At 37.2% G+C, this 16,098-nt stretch overlaps 1 protein-coding gene across 3 annotated transcripts in view; it reads left to right on the top strand.

The window, feature by feature from the left end:
- The window catches only part of abcc8 (ATP-binding cassette, sub-family C (CFTR/MRP), member 8), a 136,247-nt gene extending 127,885 nt beyond the window's left edge, over positions 1-8,362 (top strand). For 2 of the 3 annotated variants that reach the window (XM_069898430.1, XM_069898411.1), the window contains 4 exons: positions 4,704-4,807; positions 5,187-5,320; positions 5,937-5,999; positions 8,159-8,362. In XM_069898430.1, coding sequence (XP_069754531.1) covers positions 4,704-4,807; positions 5,187-5,320; positions 5,937-5,999; positions 8,159-8,296 — 439 coding nt within the window. In that variant the 3' untranslated portion in view covers positions 8,297-8,362. Of the gene's footprint in view, positions 1-4,703; positions 4,808-5,186; positions 5,321-5,936; positions 6,000-7,198; positions 7,360-8,158 lie in introns of all 3 variants that reach the window. The other variant, XM_069898420.1, reaches the window with a different exon arrangement.
- Positions 8,363-16,098: the final 7,736 nt, after the last annotated feature.

Genomic DNA, 16,098 nt, shown 5'->3' with positions numbered 1-16,098 from the left:
TGTTTTTAAGAAGGGTGAAATATGGGTTAAAATATCTAAAACTAATTTACTTGATTGATAAAAGTTAAAAGGTACTGTACATTAGAAATTATGTAGTTTAGCACAACATCTGTAGAATAGGAAAAAAATTATGCTTTGCACTTTGGAAGGAGTGGAATAAGCTTACTTTTTTTTAAATTATGAAATACCTTGTAAACATTTATAGACAATACAAATACTTTTGAAGAATACTAGACCTCCTTAGCATAGAATTGCTGTCTTTGGAAACAAAGGTGAAAAATGCTGAATTGTTAGGGTTTTTGTAAAACCATACTATTAACACAGAAAATTGTTCCAAAAAGCTTCACAGCCAAAGTTTTGAATAGTTAGATGCTGAACCACAAAATGACAACAACTTTCTTTGAGGTTTAATGATGGAAAAAGAGTTAAGATTCCCTGAGAGTAATTTTCAGTTATCATTGTTCCTCTCCACACCTTTTTGAAATGGTTTTGCTTGGGATTGCACATTCATGAAACTCTCATGGGGAATTGCCTAATCACCATGACCCGGATAGAAGCACTGTAAGTGAGAACACCTACCCCTCTAAACAAAGCCACCTTGCCATTTGCACTGTGCTGAACTGTTCACCATCATCTACAGATGGCATCTTTGTCTTCCTACCATTGGAGTTTTGTCCATCGATCATCTGACCATTTTCCACCACTCTTACCTCACTTACAATGGTAGTTTCCAATCATCATCCACCCAAGTCCAATAAATGCTGTCACACAACTACAGATTTTCTTCCTCAGACCTTTAACAACAATTTCAAACCTCCATTTGGATTTCCCTCACGTAGTTCACTACTTTCCTATTTTTCTTTCATCTTGCCCTTCATGTAAATCGTAAGGCCATAAGACATAGGAGCAGAAATGGGTTACTCAGCCCATCAAGTCTCCCCCACCAGTCAGTCATGAGCTGATCCATTTTCTCACTCAGCCCCACTCCCCATAACCTTTGATGCCCTGGCTAGTCAAAATCTGCCTTCATCTACACCCACAACCACCTGTGGCAACAAATTCCACAGATTTACCACCCTCTGGCTGAAGACATTTCTCTGCATTTCTGTTCTGAGTGGACACCCTTCAGTCCTGAAGTTGTGCCCTCTTATCCTAGACTCTCCCACCATGGGAAACAACCTTTCCACATCTACTCTGCCATGCCTTTAATTCAAAATGTTTCAATGAGATCCCCCTCAGTCTCCTAAATTCCAACAGGTCATGAGCTATTATACATTCCTCATATGATAACCCCTTCATTCGTGGAATAATCCTAGTGAACCTCCTTTGAACTCTTTCCAACTTAAGCACATCTTGAATGAGGAGGCCAAAACTGCTCACAGTTCTCCAAATAAAGTCTGACCAATGTCTTATAAAGCCTCCACATCACATCCCTGCTCTTGTATTCTATTCCTCTTGAAGTGAATGCGAGCATTGCATTTGCCTTCTTCACCACCGTCTCAACATGCAAGTTTACAGGTCCCTTTGTATCGGAGTATTTTCAGTTTTCTCCCCACTTAAAAATGAGTCTGCTGTAGTGGTGCTATAGATAGATTACAACTCCCAGAAGTCTAGCAAACTGGCATGGGATGTCTTAACGTCATGAGGTAGTGCACATGTTTCAGTGTTTTAAAAGAATACATGCAGGACTCAAGTAAAGGAGCTCTGATTTACATGCAACTGTGGGTATCATTTTTCATATTCATCAGCCACCACTGCATTTTCAGTGGCAACAATTGGTGACCCCGACAGAACCAAAATGTACTTTTGGACCATATGGATTCTGCAGCTGTTGCTATTAAGCTACCGCTCTTCTTGACGTTGGAACCAGAGCTGTGGTTTTGACAGGCAGAGGCACAATTTCACCTCAGAAAGACTGAGGTGGACCAAGCCACTGCCAAGAGAGTCAGTGAAGCCCTGCGCGATCCACTGGAGCCTGGAGAACGCGAAGATGACACTCAAGGCACTCCTGCTGCAAATTTACGGCATGTCCTGCAGAGAGGGCCGCCAGACTGTTACATATGGAGTAGTTGGGTGACCATGCCCCATCCAAACTAATGGACAACATGCTGCGCCTGGCATCCAGCCAAATATGTTATTTGAACACCTCTTCCTGGAGAGGATGCCAGAAGACAGGCTCTTATTAGCGCAGGGTTCTTTTGAAGACCCCAAGGCAGTAGCTGCAGAGGAAGCTATCCTGTGGCTGGCAAAAAACACACCAAAAGGTCTTCAGACAATGTCACTGTGTCACAGCTGTCCACACCCAGCACCTCTGTTATTGATTATACTGCCCCTATTAACAGCCACCAGTCCAACACAAGGGGGGGGCACCGTGTAGCAGCACTATAGATAAACTACAACTTCCAGAAGTCTAGCTAACTGGCATGGGATGTCACAAAGTGGCATTTGTGTTTTAAAAGAATATGTGCGCGACTCGAATAAACGAGTTCTGATTTACCTGCAACTGTGTGTCATTATTTTGCTTTCATCAGCCACCACGGTATTTTCAGTGGCTACACTTCTATTTATTTTTTTTAATATACCAAATTGCCTGACCATACACTTTCCAACATTTTATTTCATTTGCCACTTCTCTGCCCATTTTCCTAATCTGTCTAAATCCTTCTGAAGCCTCCATATTTCCTCTATGCTAGCTACTCCTCCACCTACCTTCATATCATCTGCAAACTTGGCCTCAAAGCCATTTATCCCATCATCCAAATTATTAATATACAAAACAAAAAGAAGCAACCCTAACAACGACCCCTGTGGAGCACAACTGGCAACTGATTTTCAGATTTTTATGTTCAAGAACATGTGTGACATCACATACTACTCTGAGATTCTTTGAGGACAAGGCAGAATTATCACTTATTGGTAATGCAAAAAAAACTGTAAACACATACATGTAAACAAATTTTAAAATGTAAACAGATAACGAATGTAGTGAGTAGTAAGAATGGTAGCCAATCCTTGTACCTCTTCAATTAACCACTTGATCTTGCCAACTCATATGGCCTCACTTCGACAATCAGTTTTATTCCAAGGGCAATCTCCTATCATTTCCTTACGATCACATTACAACTAGTTTTCCCCTATCATATAAATACATAACCATATAACAATTTATAGTCCAGAAACAGGCCCTTCTATCCCACAGTGATTTACATGAAACTCCACTAGTTCCACCTACCCATTCCCATGCACAAATCATCTTTGGGCTTCATACAAAGGAACAATACCCTATGAACTCACTTACAGTTACATATACTAATATCAACGAATTACACTTTCCAGTCACTATATAATTTATGAAATTGCTGCAGTACCTAACCAAACCATTCTTTCACCTTTGACACCACTGTGCCTTTAAAACCACCTTTCTTCCTGGACTTCCTGTGGTACAGCTTGTCATCTCCATCCACTAGTCAAACAGACCTTGAATTAATATAGCAAATAACTGTTTTTTTTAACTATTCATCCCACAACTCACAATCGAGTTCCATATCATCAGTGATCCAGGACCATCCTTGCCAACAAATATAGTCCTGGACTCTTTACTCAGACACCTTTGCACCTTCATCTCAAATAGTGCAAGGACCTCAAAGACTACCTGTTCACAGATCAAGACCATCCAGTTTGCTACTTCTGACACTTCCTGAAATATTAAGATGAAAAATGTAGACTATATAAGACTATTGCCAGCATGACTAGTGGTAAATGCTGAAATGATTGTTGCCCATTTTCAAGATCTATAAGGTTCAAGAGATGTACAATTTATGTTGGTTTTGTCATTTATATCTGCCTCCTGCAGAAAAACCTAGTCTGGGCAGAGTTCATATTTTCCACATGCTTGTTCTAAATGACATTATTACTAGTTATGGGAAGGAGTAGGATTGACTGTGCTAGGAGTTGGCCTGGATTAAATTGGCCTCCTTCCAGTCATGGCGGTAGAGAGGGTTAATACCTTCAGGTTCTTGGGAGTCCACATATCTGACGACCTCTCCTGGCAACAGCATATTGAGCAAGTGTGAAGACAGCATATAAACAAACCCCTCTACTTACAAAGAAAAAGAGGATTTGGCATCTGGTCAAATACTCCATAAACCTCTTCAGGTGTATACTGAATGGTTCCATCATAGCCTGGTATGGACATTTGAGTATCCAGGAACACTGAAGACTGCAGAAAGTAGCAAGCATAGCCCATGTCTATCATGGGCTCCACCGTCATATCCACCGAAGGCATCAATGTGATGCACTGCCTCAAGGAGGCAGCCAACATCATAAAAAAACCCCAATCACCTGGATCACAATCGCTGCTCACTGCCACCTTCAGGAAGGAGGTAGAGAAATGAAGTCCAGTTCAAGAACAATTTTTAACCAACAGCTGTCAGGCTTTTGAACCTCCCCTTACTACCATAAACTACTTGGGGACCACAAAAAGATCTGTCTTACTATTGAAACACCACTTATTTTCTTACAGATAACTGTAACTGAATATTCATTCATCTCATCTTACTGTACTGTTAGTGCATCTTGTGTACTTGCTTGGCTGCACCAATAAGAATTTCAATGCATAAATATATTGTACTTGTCTATGACAATAAACTATTATCAGTTTCTTGCAAAAAGTACATTCTGAATCTTTTTTTCTTTTTCTGTAGATTTAATTTGGATCCAGAGAAAAAGTGTACAGACAGCACTCTATGGGAATCCTTAGAGATTGCACAGCTCAAACATGTGGTGAAAGCTTTACCCGGAGGTTTAGGTAACAACAGAAACACATGAAAGCCACTTACAAATTAAATGCTTCATCTTATCCTTGTACATCATGGTACAAATATATTCTATATGACTTTTTGATAATGCAAGAATTACTTTTAAATGGGAGGGGGGGTTAGTCAGATGATAAAGCTTTTTGTATTTTAATTGCAAAGAATTTCAGTCCTGAAAACCAAAACAGGAGTAATTTTACTTTAAGAAAGCCAAGGGTGCAAACATTCTTTTTTATATTTTACTGAAGGAATAGAAATTGCAATTTTGTGGGAAATTTAAGTTTATAGATAAACATTCAAAGTTTAAATTTGCATTCAAGTTTAATTTATGACAATGATTCAAATTTAAATGTATTCACATCTGAATATCAGATGCTACGGTTACTGAAGGAGGAGAAAATTTTAGCCTGGGTCAACGTCAGCTGTTTTGTTTGGCAAGAGCATTTGTGAGGAAAAGCAGCGTGTTGATAATGGATGAAGCCACAGCCTCAATAGACATGGAAACAGTAAGTACCAATGGTCAGGTTTCATTTACTGCCATATCAACTTGTGGATGCGAAATTATTTTATGATTTGCACTATAAAAGCCCCAAAACTCCTAAATATAGTCAGACACAAAACAGAACTGGGAGGAATAGCAACATCCCCAGGCAATGACAAAGGGATCAGTTTAACATCTGTGATACAAAAGAGAATAAAGTTTCCATTCATCTCTATAAAGAGAATATAATTCCTAGATGAGAGGAAAATATTTTAATTTCTTAAATCAAAGATATCACAATTTATGACCACACCATTTGAGGTTAAAGCTATACCTAATGCACTTCTAGTGTTTTTTTTTAATTTAAGTGATTTAAAATAATCACAAGAATAAAATTTTAAAAAATGAAAAAAGTAGAGAAGTTTAGACAGTTTGCATGCGTCTCACAAAAGTCTGTTCAAAAATCACTTCTATTCTTCTATTATTTAGGGGCACACTGAGATGGAATGAGGTAAACTTTGCAGAAGCAAGGATACCAGTCGTATAACGTAGTGTCATTTATTTTTAATGAACTATAACATACTATAGGATTTCCATATTTGCATTTGGAAATTAAAGTAAATTATATTGATCTTTTGTAGGAAAACATTTTACAAAAAGTTGTGATGACAGCCTTTGCAGATCGGACAGTGGTGACCATTGCTGTAAGTAATATATGTCTTCTTGATTTACAAACCAAATCAAAACTCCGGGTTCTTGAGTGTTATTCGTTGTGGATGAAGCAAGAGTTTAAAAGGACAATATTTTCAATTGAAATAAGAGTTGTAATCATCAGGGATCGAGTTGCAAGGAAATCAATTCTGAAAATGGACAACGTAATGAATTGATGTGGAATGGACAAGATAGACAGGCGTTTGTATAAACCATTGTAATTAGTGTTAGTTATTATTTGAAAACAATTCAAATTATAATGGGATGGAGCTTTGAGCTCACCCATTATAAATTGTTAGGCTCTGAATTACTGGTGCCTTCCCAACACATTTCAAAATAAAATGCATTAAAGCTTTTGAGGTTGATAATCAAGTACAATAAAGAAGAATAAAACATTACTTTGTTTTAACAAATTGGGACCATACTAAATTTTCAAATAGTATAAACCTGACATTGCTGCAATTAATATAGATTTCCTTGTGACCAACAAGTGCAGGCACACCAGCACCATGAGGGAAAACAAAACCTTGATACCATGGGCCTTTCTTAGCTGGCCTTTCACCTCATGGTAGTGGCCATGGTCCCAGTCAAGGTTTTCTGCCGGAATCCCATCCCTTTTGATCAGTGTTAAATTTGGCTGACACTGCCCGTATCCTTGTCTGTACAGGCACAATGCACATCCTGTCTTGGTCTTTTGGAATTGCAATTCATGGCAATGCCCTGCACCAGTACACTAGAAAATGGTGATCCATTAAAAAGTGAACTAAAGTTCAGAGAAAATTCAATTTGGAGAGGTCTAGGGAAAACAGGATGGAATTATTTACTCACTGAAGATGTGGAGAAAGGAAGCACAGATATTTAGAAAGGCTTTAAGCAACTTGTTGGGTGGGAAGGGAGAAAAAAAATTCCAGTACGAAAACAGGAAGGAAAATCAATCATGAGACAGTGATGTGGAGTTCAGTTTTTTTTTGTGCTTTAGCTCAAAAATGTGAAGATTGTATGAAATGTAGTAGTTTAAATTTGGAAAGGTACTGATCACTGGTGATATTATTTTATAATGTGACAATGGAAAAGTGAAGAAAGTTCAAACCAATTCAGTCAGTATATAAATATCATGCAAACAATAACTTGACTCATCTTGGGTTATTTTGTGAACCTGTGTGAAAGAATTCTTTCCCCCTTTCCTTTGTAGCATCGGGTTTCACTCATTTTGGATGCAGATCAGATAATAGTCCTGTCAGAAGGCACAGTAGCTGAGAACGATTCCGCATCCAATTTGCTGAGCAAGGACAGCACATTTGCCTTTTTAGTGAAGTCCAATAAATAAAGATGGTCACAAAGATGACTTGTTGGGTTTGTATGGGAATGGTGTGTCAGTATTACAAAGACAGTGTGCAGTAAAAACCCCTGGTATCCGGCACCTATGGGGATTGGTAGATGCCAAATAAGTGCATTTTCTGGTTGCTTGAGACTTGCTTAACTACAATGCTTAACTAATACACCTGCATTAAGAATAAAAAGTTTAAAATACGAAAATACTCCGCTTACACTGAACAAACTCACGTGCATGAATAAAGCATGCCAATTTTCAGTCACATCCTTTAAAAACATTCAACCGCTGCTGCATCTGCAGGTTCCTCCTCTTCCACAAAGCCTCCTGAAAGATGAACAGTAACATTATAGATAATTAAATCCTCCCCCTCCCGTGTTTACCGATAAAGCCTCCAACTAAGCAAGGATAAAGAGACATTTTAATAGTCACCCAACAGCGAGCAGCATCAACCAGCTCTTCATCCACTGCTGTTTCATAGAACTTTATTCAAACTGATGCTGTGAGCAAAGCTTGACCAAGGCACTCCACTGGCTGATAATTCCTCCCATCTTCACCAAAGGTTTATGTGTTACTTCAGAGAGCATATACTTTTATAATTTTAAACACAAGTATTTCATCTATTATTTTATTCCTATTTATTTTTCTTGGTTTTTTTTTTGCTGGTTGCTTGAATACCAGGGGCTTTACTGTATGTGGCTTTCAAAACTAACAAGAGCTGCATTTTGTTTATCAGCGCTATGTGGCTAACCAATTTTTATATCTTTCAAAATAATATTGACTTGTAATAAATCATGCTAATGGACATTTTTGGTATTCCAGCATCGTGTACATACCATTTTGAATGCAGACTTGGTGATTGTAATGAAGAGAGGCATTATCTTGGAATACGACACACCCAGCATACTCTTGGAACAAAGGGATGGAACCTTTACCTCTTTTGTACAGGCAGATAAATGATACATAGCAATAGATGCATTTGTAATTTCATTTATTCTGTAAGTAAAATTGGCATATTTCTTATGATGCTTCGTAGTGGTTTGTTTTCCCACTCACAACCCAAAACATTAAACTCGTATCCTAGAACATAGAAATCTACGGGATTGTACAGGCCCGTCAGCCCAGAGTGTTGTAACCTCTTCTAACAATTCCCTAAATTTTCTCTGTTCCATGTACCTTTTTAAAAGGTACTATTTTACCTGCCTCCACCACTGTTGCTGGCAGTGCAATCCATGCACCTACCACTCTCTGTGTGAAGAATCTACCTTTTACATCCACTTGTACTTATACTCCCAAGCACCTTAAAACTATGCCCCCACCTCATGTTAGCCATTTCAGACTTGGGAAAAAGCCTCTGGCCATCCACATGATCAATGCCTTTCATCATCGCGTACACCTCAGTCAGGTCACCCCTCATCCTTTGTCGTTTCAAGGAGAAAAGGCCAAGTTCACCCAACCTATCCTCTCCAATACAGGCAACATGCTTGTAAATCTTCTCTGCACCCTTTCTATATCCACATCCTTCCTGCAGTGAAGTGTCCAGAACTGAACACAGTATTCTAAGTGGGATCTAACCAAGGTCTTCTATGGCTGCAACATTACCTCACAGCTCTTGAACTCGATCCCACAATCAATAAAGGGCAACACACCATACACCTTCTAAACAACACCATCAACACGTATAGCAGCTTTGAACTCCTATGGACATGGACCCCAAGACCTATCAGTCCACCAACATTGCTCCAAGGCCTCCCATTAACATTGTATTCTACCTTCAAATTTGACCTACTGAAATGAACCAGTTCATCCACTTCCAGGTTAAACTCTCAACTGCCACTTCTGAGCCTTCCTCTGCATCCTATCTATGTCCCGCTAACCACTGGCAACCCTCCTGAATATCCACAACACTACCAACTTTCAAGTCATCTACAAACTTACTAATCTGCCCTTCCACTTCCTCATCCAGGTCAACTATAAAACAATTGCAAAGAGGTGTCCCACAACTTGTTCGGTTTGGTCACTGAACCTCCATGCAGAATACATATCATCTACAACTACCCTCTGCCTTCTCTGGGCAAGCCAATTCTGTACCCACAAAGCAAGACCTCCTTGGATTCAATGCCTCCTAACTTTTGAATGGGCCTTGCATGGGGGATCTCATCAAATGCCCTATTGAAATCCACACCCACCACTCTACCTTCATTGATATTTTTACATCCGCAAAGAATTCAATCAGGCTCATGAGACATGGCCTCCCCCCGATGAAGCAATGGTGACCATCTCTAGTCAGATTACAACTCTCTAAATGGTTGTAAATCTGGTCTCTCAGGATCTGCTCCAACAGCTTGCCAACTACAGAAATAAGACTCACTGCTCTAATTTCGTGGGTTATCTCCACTCCTTTTCTTGAAATGAATTTGCAAACCTCCAATCCTCCAGTACTTCCCCACTTGATACAAAGATTGTCATCGCCAGTGATTCAGCAATCCCCTCCCTCACTTCCCACCATGGTCTTGGGTAAATCTTGTCTGGTCCTGGTGACTTATCCATCTTCATGCTTTTTCAAAACTCCAATACGTCCTCTTAATGTCAACATGCTCAAGCATTTAAATCAGCTTTAATTCATCCTCGCAATTCCCAAGATCCTTGTCTCTGGTGCATACTGAAGCAAAGTATTCATTAAAGACCTTCTCTACCTTTTCTGACTCAATGCACACAATTCCACTATCACCCCTAATGGATCTCATTCTTCATGTACTTGTAGAATGCCTTGGGCTTTTCCTTAATCCTATTCACCAATTACTTCTCATGGCTCCTTCTAGCTAACCAAAGTCTTTTATTAAGATTTTCCTGTTAATCTTGTATTTTTCTAGAGCTCTATCAGTTCCTACCTTCTTAAACCACTTTTCATCCTACAAATGGAGCTGACAATCTAAACCACACACTTTGGTACAAAAAGGAATACCACAACAAATCAGGCCAATATTTCAGAATAACACAAAAATCAAGTAAAAATGTTAAATACTGCAAGTTCTCTAACTATACAATTTAAATTTTGCTACAATATCTAATTACACTTCTCCGACATTTAATACAACTATAATTCGCACAGCCAAAATTGCCAATTTAGACCAGCAACTATTTTACAAGTTTTTTAACCCCAATCTACCATTTAATCCAAAAAAGTAATGTGACACACATAACTCATTCATTCAAAACAAAGAAGAAAGATTTCTGTGGTTGCAGTTGTGACTCCAATATGACATGTTGGAGCGTAAGTGGCATCTTTGAACAACAAACCTAAAAGGAATGTGAGCAACTAGCTAAAGGTATTGGTCCATTTCAGTGCCAATAATATTGGTATATACCAATAATATTGGTATATAGAAATTTAGGATAAAGTGAAAAGCAAGATGTCAGAAAGGTTCCATTGTCTGATTACTACCAGTGCAACACACCCCATGAGTAAAAGAAATAAGAAGTTAAACTTGTGAATGTGTAGCTGGAAAGATGGTGTAGAAATGCACTCTTTATATTTCAGAGATATTGGGGCCTTTTCCCAAGGAATTGATGCACCTTTGCAGAAACATCAATATCCTTGGAAAGTGTGTCATTCCTATTGTGGAAAAGTTCAAACTAGTTTGGTAGGACTTACAAACTCAAAATAGACTGGGGGAGAAAAGTGAAGCTGGAGATGGAAGGCAAAATTCTAGGGAGAGCTATATAGGAAAGCAGATAACCAGAGTGCATCAGGAAGGGGTACAATGGGGGGAAGTCACGTGATGGAGTAGTGGCCGGACGGTGAACTCCAGCCCTCTCCAGAAAAGTTGAAAAAAATAAAGGAAAGCACAAAGGCACAAAAATAAAAATTAAAGTAAAGTGAATATAAAGGTGGAAAGAAGATGGCGACGAAAAAAGAAAAGTCGAAACCAACGGTAAGAAGAGAGGAAGAGAAGACAACGGAAGAAGAAGGAGAAGGCCTTACCTGTTCGAAGAGGCTCGCGGTGGAGAGAGAAGCCCGCTCCCTCAGGTCGGTAGAAAGTGGACTACAAAAATGGCTCGCTGAGCCGAGTAAAAGTGTGCAACCGCGCATGCGCGATGCGCATGCAAAAAAACACACCGACGGGAGGGGCGACCAGCTGGGGAGTCGATCTCCACAGCCGCCAATGACAGCTACAGAACAGCAGCAGCAAGAGGAGAACATAGAAGACAACAAAAACAAGAAAGAAGAGAAGAAAAAGAAAACAAAGAAACAACAGATGGCCAACCCAGAGGAAGAAGAAGAGAAAGAGGAAGAGTACAGTGAAATGGAAGAAAAAGGGAAAGGCAAGACAATGGATATATTTTCTCTTATTAAAGAATACATGGATTCATTTAACGAATGGCAAGCACAAGAATTTAGTGATTTAAGAAGAAGAATAAACAGTACAGAAGAGAAAGTGAATAAAATAGATATGACCATATCAGAAATAGGAAAAATAATGGACAAGGTGGAAGAACGAGAAACAGCAGTAGAGATGAAGGTAGAGGACTTAAAAAAGAAATTAGAAGAATCTAATAAAAAAGTTAAAGAGACACAAGAGCTGTTAGCTCAGAAAATAGATATAATGGAAAATTATAACAGAAGAAATAATATAAAGATAGTGGGCCTTAAGGATGATGAAGAAGGCAAGAATATGAGAAAGTTTATAAAAGATTGGATCCCCAGGATCTTAGGATGTCCAGAACTACAGCAAGAAATGGAAAAAGAAAGGGCACATAGAGCATTAACTTTTAAACCACAACCACAACAAAAGCCAAGATCCATTTTAGTAAAATTCCTAAGATATACTACAAGAGAAAAGGTACTGGAGAAAACAATGGAGAAAGTAAGAGAGGACAACAAGCCACTGGAGTACAAAGGGCAAAAAAAATTTATTTATCCAGATACAAGTTTTGAACTCCTGAAGAAGAGAAAGGAGTTCAATACAGCAAAGGCGATTTTATGGAAGAAAGGGTATAAATTTATACTAAAGCATCCAGCAGTATTGAAAATATTTATTCCAGGACAGCAAAACAGACTATTCTCAGATCCAGAGGAAGCACGAAAATTTGCAGAACAATTACAAAATAGACTGAGAGATGAAGACGTGTAACGAGAGTACAAAACACTGCGAACTAAAAAGACGTGTGTATAGGACTATATACATATATAATACATATATTACATAAGTGTATGTGCATTTAAAAGAAAATATATAGTGTATAGAGAAGAATTAATGAGGGAAAAAAGGGGAAGAGAGGAGTAAAGAGGGAATTTAGAGAGTGACCTTTGTTGTATATAAAAATTGAAATCTTTTCTGGGGGGGTCTGGGTAGGGAGAAATTACGGTCACTGCAAAATCAGTTGACGCTTGCGAGTGAATTCGCAAATCCAAATGGAGAGGGGAGATGTGGTTGCCCGACAAGGGATAATGGGCAACTCAGGAAGGGGAGGGGACAATGGGGTTAAAGAAATATTAGGTAGGAAAATAAGGGGAATGTTTGATGTGTTAAAAATGTTGTCTTATAAACTGTTCAAAGAAAGAAAGCAGAAATGGATGAGAAGTAAAGGTGATGATGAGGAAACGGAAGGGAAAGATAAACAAAGTATAAAATGGCTACATTAAACTATATGACTTTAAATATTAATGGAATACATAACCAAATCAAAAGGAAGAAACTGCTAAATTTACTGAAAAAAAGAAAAAATTGATATTGCATTTGTGCAAGAAACACACTTAACTGAAGTGGAGCACAAGAAATTAAAGAGAGATTGGATAGGACATGTAACGGCAGCGTCATATAACTCAAAAGCTAGAGGAGTGGCTATATTAATCAGTAAAAATGTACCAATTAAAATAGAAGAGGAAATAATAGATCCAGCAGGAAGATATGTAATGATAAAATGTCAGATATATTCGGAGTTTTGGAATTTACTTAATATATATTCGCCTAATGAAGAAGATCAAAAATTTATGCAGGATATTTTTCTGAAGATAGCAGATACGCAAGGGAATATATTAATAGGAGGGGATTTCAATCTCAATTTGGATTCAAACATGGATAAAACCGGAAAAAAATTAACAGAAAGAATAAAGTAACCAAATTTATAATTAAATCGATGCAAGAAATGCAACTTTTAGATATATGGAGGAAACAACACCCAAAGGAAAAGGAATATTCATATTATTTGGATAGACATAAAACATACTCAAGAATAGATTTATTCCTGTTATCAGCTTGTATACAAGATAGAGTTAGGAAAACAGAATATAAAGCTAGAATATTATCGGACCATTCACCCTTGATATTGACAATAGAGTTAGAGGATATCCCTCCAAAAATGTATAGATGGAGATTAAACCCCATGCTACTTAAAAGGCAGGATTTTAAAGAATTCATAGAAAGACAAATTAAAATGTATTTTGAAATAAATACGGAATCAGAGAAGGATAAGTTTATATTATGGGACACAATGAAAGCGTTCATCAGAGGGCAAATAATAAGTTACGTAACTAAGATGAAGAAGGATTACAATCAGGAAACAGAACAGTTGGAAAAGGAAATAACAGATATAGAAAAAGAATTAGCAAGGAAGGAAGACACTACTAAAAGAAGAGAATTGGTAGATAAAAAAATAAAATATGAAACATTTCAAACATAAGGTGGAGAAAAATATAATGAAGACAAAGCAGAAATATTACAAACTAGGAGAAAAAACGCACAAAATTCTAGCGTGGCAGCTTAAGACAGAACAAACTAAAAGAATGGTATTGGCATCAAGGAAAAAAGACAAACAGATCACATATAATCCAACGCAAATTAATGAAAATTTCAGAGAATTCTACGAACAATTATACCAAACTGAAAACGAAGGAAAAGAAGGCAAAATAGATGAATTCTTAACTAAAATTGAACTACTGAAATTACAAACAGAGGAACAAAATAAATTAATAGAACCATTTGAAATAGTAGAAATACAAGAGACAATTAAAAAATCTGCCAAATAATAAAACACCAGGAGAGGATGGTCTCCCAATAGAATTTTATAAAACATTTAAAGATTTATTAATTCCTCCCCTCCTGGAAGTAATCAACCAGATTGATAAAACACAAAGCTTACCAGATTCGTGCAAAAAAGCAATAATTATAGTAATACCAAAGGCAGGGAAAGATCCACTTGCACCAGCATCATATCAACCAATATCTCTACTTAACACAGATTACAAGATAATAGCTAAATTATTAGCAAACAGATTAGCTGATTATGTACCAAAAATAGTAAGTCTAGACCAAACTGGATTCATAAAAAAAAGACGAACAACAGATAATATTTGTAAGTTTATTAACTTAATTCATGCAGTAGAAGGAAATAAAACTCCAACAGTAGCGGTTGCTTTAGACGCAGAGAAGGCCTTCGACAGAGTAGAATGGAATTATTTATTCAAGGTACTACAAAAATTTAGTTTACCAGAGAAATATATTAATTGGATTAAAGCATTATATAAGGGGCCATTGGCAAGAGTGACAGTAAATGGATATGTATCAAAACATTTTAACTTAAGCAGATCAACAAGACAGGGATGCCCACTATCGCCCTTATTGTTCGCGTTAGCCATAGAACCACCTGCAGAACTGATAAGAACAGAAAATAAAATAAAAGGGATAAAAATAAAAGGCAAGGAATACAAAATCAGTTTATTTGCAGATGATGTTATAGTATACCTAACGAAACCAGAAATATCAATAAAAGAATTACATAAGAAATTGAAGGAGTATGGAGAAGTGTCGGGATACAAGATTAATGCAAATAAAAGTGAAGCAATGCCAATGAATAATGCGGATTTCTCAAAATTCAAGAAAGAATCACCGTTTAGATGGCAAATGTAAACAATACGATACCTAGGTATACAAATAAATAAAAACCTCAGCCATCTATATAAACTTAATTATTATCCACTAATGAAAAAAATACAGGAAGATTTAGAGCATTGGAAAGACTTACCATTAACAGTAATAGGAAGGATAAACTGTATTAAAATGAACATTTTTCCAAGGATACAATACCTATTTCAGGCACTGCCAATACACTTGACAGAAAAATTCTTTAAGGAGTTAAAGAAAATAATAAGGAAATTTTTATGGAAAGGGGGGAAACCGAGGATAGCACTAGATAAATTAACAGAATGGTATAGACAAGGAGGCTTACAACTGCCAAATTTTAAAAATTATTATAGAGCCGCACAATTAAGATATCTATCAGATTTTTACCAAACAAAAGAAAAGCCAGATTGGACTAGATTAGAGCTAGACAAAATAGGGGAGAAGATACCTGAACATATATTATATAAATGGGATGAAAAATTGGTAAAACATAGGAATTCTCCAGTATTGCACCATTTGCTTAATATTTGGAAGAAGATTCATGTAGAAAGAAATAAAACAAACTACCAATTATCAAAACTAATACTGACGCAAAATCAGCTAATCCCTTTTACGGTAGATAACCTGTCTTTTAGAGAATGGGAGAAAAAAGGGATTAAAAGAATAGAAAATTGTTTTTCGGGGAATAAATTATTATCCTTTGAACAAATGAAGGATAAATATAATATAACTCAAGATACAGTGCTGGCATATTACCAATTGAAATCCTATTTAAAGGATAAATTGGGAAGTAGTCTGAAGTTACCAGAAGGAAGCAATTTTGAATATCTGATTACAGACACAATGATAATTAAAAAA

This window comes from Narcine bancroftii, chromosome 1 (assembly GCF_036971445.1).
Source record: "Narcine bancroftii isolate sNarBan1 chromosome 1, sNarBan1.hap1, whole genome shotgun sequence".
Lineage (NCBI taxonomy): Eukaryota > Metazoa > Chordata > Chondrichthyes > Torpediniformes > Narcinidae > Narcine > Narcine bancroftii.
This window is presented reverse-complemented; position numbering and strand designations above follow the sequence as displayed.